Here is a 5,130-nt window from a genome sequence, read left to right on the forward strand (position 1 = left end):
GAGGGGAGAATATCGGTTGAGGGTGATTGATAAAGGGTTTAGAATGTTTAGACCCTAGGGGAGTAACGTAGGAGGATGCTGGAAATATTTGGACAGTGAAGGTTAATCTATGTACCAAACATTTACTTTGATCACCTAAGCGAGGCATGTAGCAATGATGAAAAATGCACACGGCGTATTGGTCGGAAAACCTGAAGGAAAGAGACAACCCGGAAGAACGTGGCCTGAAGGACAGGATAATATTAAAATGGATCTTGAAGACGTTCGGTGTGATAGCTGGTATTTGAACCTGGGACGTCCCCAATAAGAAACAGGCCGCTTTGTTCTGCCTGCTTGAACCGTAACGAAAGTGTATGTGCTTTCATAAATCAGCTTTCCTTTTGATGTTTATCGGCTTGTAGATCTTGAATTTAAGAGTTGTACACAAGATAATCTAATTGGGCCCCTGCTGTTTGTATTGACGTCATCATAGCAGTGTTTTCCAACCTTTGGTTAGATAACTGTTGTACAGAATCGTGTTATTTCTTGTTGTCCAAAACTGGTCTTGTTTCTGCAACGTCGAACGTACGCCATTTTGTAGACCAGTGTTTCTCAACCGGGGGTCCGCAAATTGTGCTTAAGGGATCCGGGTGTTGAGTAGATTCTACTCATTATTTTTTATGTTCTATACGTGTTAGAACGCTGGCCTTGTAATCCTGGGGGTCTAGGGTTCGATTCCCGGCGGTGCCCGAATTTATAACTTGTGTTGGGCAAGGCCGTGGTCTAGGCAACACGGAGTTTTCCTCCGTGGCATCCCAACAATTACTCCATTCACACACAGAAGAAGGCAATGGCAAACCACTTCTGGATCATCTGCCAAGAACGTATATGAACAGGTCCCAGTCCGAGAAAAGGATGGAAGGATCCTGTTCATATGGACCTGTCGTCAGACAGAACACTAAATAAATAAATAAAATCGTGTAAGATTTGACGTGGAAACGACACCTTCTATCCGTATTTTAGTTAGTGTGTATTCTTATCAATCAAAATGTATGAGATCATTTTGAGGAGGGGGTCTGCGGTGCCAGGTTGAGAAACACTGTTGCAGACTTCATGTCGTGATGGATACATAATTTCAGATGCAAATTCTCCAACTCTGTTCTTCTGTTGTTCGGAATAAATTGATAGACGTGTCTAACCGCAGTCCACAGCAGCTAAAAATTCTCTTCTCCAATTGTCTGCTTCAGGGGTTCTCAGATTTTTTCCCCATCTGTGGCCACACTTTCACCTTTATTAACTATAAGTATATTAAGTATACAAACGAGGACAATTTATTAAAGTTGCTGCTGAATCATGTATAGTTTCGTAAAGACGTGCCCAAATTACTAATTATATTTAACAAAATCAATCATCAGTGAAAGATTCAACCTTCTTCCAAGCGTTTATGAATAGTTAACGTTCTTTATTGAGCTGAACAGTTTCTAACGCCGATATCTACCGCCAGATACCGACGACATTAACAAGTTTTTTTCTGATAACAGTAACTATTTTTAATCCCAGTGACACTAAATGTACGTGGGATGCACGTATCTCTGGAGTACCGATAACTTACATTACCGCCATATTGAACATCTTCCTGTAAACGTAATCAGATTTCAAAAACGTCTGATCGCGATTAATCGATCACATATCGATTTCTTTGCTACGACAACGTGTCTTTGTCTCGCCAGTATCTGCTACATGGGAACAAATAAGGGAATATTCTTTTAATCTTTCCAGTTGTAATAGCACAATTGCGTGAACAATGTCTGTATTAATGTTTTATTTAAAATTATTCATTGTCAGGACTTTTTCAATCCACGTTTCGGAGGCTGGTTCTGTCTCCGTCTTCAGGTGAGAAGTACCTACTCTGTTGGGTCCCTTAGATAGAGCTAGTCTGTCACTGGATAATATAAATCGTACAATTATAACGTCGTGGTTTTTAAAATAACAGAATTTTAGAATTTAATTAATGTTTTAATTTGTCCATGAAACTGAGTAAAATTACGATGGATTTTAAATTGTATTCTTACGTATAAATACTTCATGCTCCTACATAAACTCAAGTTACGTTTACCTTAGACCCAAGTTTGAAAATTGAATTCAGGATTACAGGACCATGGTTGCATTTATCGAAATAACAAAGCAATCGAGTACAATATTTTAAAAGTTTATTAATATGGAAAACATTAGGTATACGACAGGGACATTTTCTACCACAGACAAGTATTCACCTGTATACGACTATACATTCGGTTTTTTTTTTTATATAGACATTGTTACGTTGAACATACGACCATATACATCATAATCACACTTCAGAATTTATTATATGTAATGCTGCAGTTTCTCCTGAGATTCGTGGCATTTTAAAAATCAGAACCATTGTTGTGTTGCTGAAACCAGACGTCTAATTAGAGTTAAAGTTTGTATCTGTGACAGTACTCAAATAACAATGTATTAATATAACTTCAAAATTACATTTACTGTGCAATTTACCTTTTGGCAAACATATATTGGTAACTGATAGTCGTTTGTTTTACAATGCATGAATCTAAAGATTGATATTGTTACACAAAAGCAGCTAGTTCCATTTGGATAGCACACGAATAAAATATCACAATAGAAAACACAATAACATAGTTCTCAATAAATAATTTCCGTGAAATGTTTTCAGTTATGCAAATAAATATTGTATTCTAAAATATAAACGTAACGTATCGTATCGTATCATAATGATATTAAAATTTAACTCAAAATCGGTTTTCTCATCTGCCTACTTTGTTCGTGATATAAAACACCAAGAATTACGTATATAAAAAGTAAATTATATCACTATGTAAAAAAAAAATCAAAACTTAAATATATGTGCAGTTCTGTTGTAAAGGAATATAACTCTGGCCCCGTGTTGTGCAAATCAAACACACAGCACTCGCAATTATACGTGTTCCCTTAACAGACTGGGGAATATTACATTAAAAATCAACTGCCATATGTGGGCATGACATAGGTCATAAAAACAAAAAAATAACATCCATTTTTCTCAGTTGCACCCATCTCAAGTCGTGCTCTCGTCGGCTGTGAAAAAACTCAAATATAATACCTCCCCTTCTTCAACTTTGGTTACGTAGCTAATTTTTTTTTTAAAACAACTGAAACTTTCGTAAAATCAGTCATAAAACGTTTACTGCGACATAGTCCGATTTTACATTTAGTTTCTTTTGTATCTTTATTAATAAATATAAGGTAACTTGCCCATATATAAAAAATAAAGATCACTCAATAACTTTTCCACATACATGCACACATAATCATTCATTCTTTCGTTCATTCTAATTATAATATTGCACTGACAATAACATCTAAATCATTAAAATGTCCTCACACAGGTGGGGGGTAAACTGTTCCTTTTTTATAACTTTCATTGTTCGTAAGAGAGATTCAAGTCACTTCAAAAAAATCTCCTTCAAGACCTGCGTTCTGTTTGCGCGTCCCAGCCATCTTAAACTTTTGCTCCCCACGTCACAAAGTGTTCATCCAATGGAAACTTGCTATATTGATTCCATCGCTGTGGATACACGCAAGCCACGAGAGGATTTAGAATATACAGGGTGTTTATGGAAGAAGGAGACAACGTAGTGGCCTATTGTACACAGAAACATTAGTGTCAAGGAAAATGGTGTGGATTTTCCACACGTTAGAAATCAATCTTACTGAGGCGTACAGCGATGATGATGTTGGCGGTGGCAACCTCGGTGTACCATGCGATGATCTGATGATGAAAATACTTCTGCACTTCGACGATTAGAATGACGATAAGGGATTCAATTTACCCCCTCAAGAGTTCAATTCTTAGACTTCCTCGTCTTCTTCAACAATAGGTAGAGAAGACTGGTGGACTGTCGGCGAATTCCTGGATGTGAAAGCCACCACCCAAGAGTCCAGGTCACGGGGCGATTCGCTGAGGAAGGTGAGACACATTGGCGTGTCAAAACCGCGCTGTCGTACCATGAAACCGGACTGTTTTCCTACGGGTAGCCTCTCGACGCACGTGTTCCTCAGGTTGAGAACTCCCAGAGGTCTACAGACCTTCTTCTGTGGGTACAGTACGGCAAAGTGTTCCAACGACGTCCTGTACACTTTCACCTGTACCGACTGACAATGCTTCCCAGGTCCAACGAGGGTCATACTTCCGCTCATGGTCTCTGGGTTCCAGTATGAGCTGTCAGTTGAAGGATCTTGAAGGTAAGTGCTACAACCAGCAACGGCTATGTCTGCAGGCATTTTCTTGATTGATGATACTCGTTACAGACTTAGAATGTTCATTTCCTGTTATCCGGTCACGACACTACTTGGTTGCCTCTCACCGTCTGCTTTGAAGGTGGTAGAATAACTGTTGCCAAGAACACTCTCTTGACTTCCACTACAATATCAGCACAAATAAGAAACTCCAACAATTACCTTTCGACTTCAAACTGCTTTCACAGACTGACTCAACTCAGGCTATCGCCGGCAGTTTTATCGACTTGCCTCGGGCTTGCACACGTCAGACGCCAGGAGCGCGGCAGTGCGACAGTCCAGGAAACTAGTTGGCACGTGGCCTTTGCGCGTTGTAGGGAAGTACCAGCTTCAGTAGAATCCACACCTACAGCGCTACTGTACGGTAGATTGCATCTGTTAAAATTCTAGGTTAATTTCGTCACCTTTAAAATAACCGAGAGTCGTTACTGCTAATTCAGGACCCACGGACTGTTCCTGAAATTATTTTCATGTTCTGAAGAAGTTTTATTTACAGCGTGGATAAATTTTTATGTAGAATTGTAAAATTAAAGGCACGCGAGCCCCGGTGAATTTCAAATGTGTTATATGTCGAAATAATGGATACTAAAATGTGCTTTAACTCTCTGAAGTCGAAGCTCACAACTCTTCACCATTACAAAGATCGACTGGTTAAGGCTGTTTAAGGAAATGTTCGCGGTTTATAGTGAGAATCTTATGAAACACATAAAGAATATAAAAAATGATTTTGTCCAAATATTAAGGACGGTTAAGTCACATTTTCAAGGTAACATTGGTGTTCGTACATTTGTTAGGTACTTGCTTGACAGACAT

At 38.7% G+C, this 5,130-nt stretch overlaps 1 protein-coding gene across 1 annotated transcript; it reads right to left on the minus strand.

The window, feature by feature from the left end:
• Positions 1-2,172: 2,172 nt before the first annotated feature.
• On the minus strand, positions 2,173-4,519 carry LOC110828259 (uncharacterized). The gene has a single exon (XM_087345867.1). It carries the CDS (start codon positions 4,300-4,302, stop codon positions 3,871-3,873), a length of 432 nt encoding a protein of 143 aa, XP_087201993.1. The 5' UTR covers positions 4,303-4,519; the 3' UTR covers positions 2,173-3,870.
• Between the last annotated feature and the right edge of the window lie 611 nt (positions 4,520-5,130).

The sequence above is a fragment of the Zootermopsis nevadensis genome, unplaced genomic scaffold (assembly GCF_977971745.1).
Source record: "Zootermopsis nevadensis isolate Lab colony 2312 unplaced genomic scaffold, Znev_1.0 Znev_ptg000001l, whole genome shotgun sequence".
NCBI classification, from domain to species: domain Eukaryota; kingdom Metazoa; phylum Arthropoda; class Insecta; order Blattodea; family Termopsidae; genus Zootermopsis; species Zootermopsis nevadensis.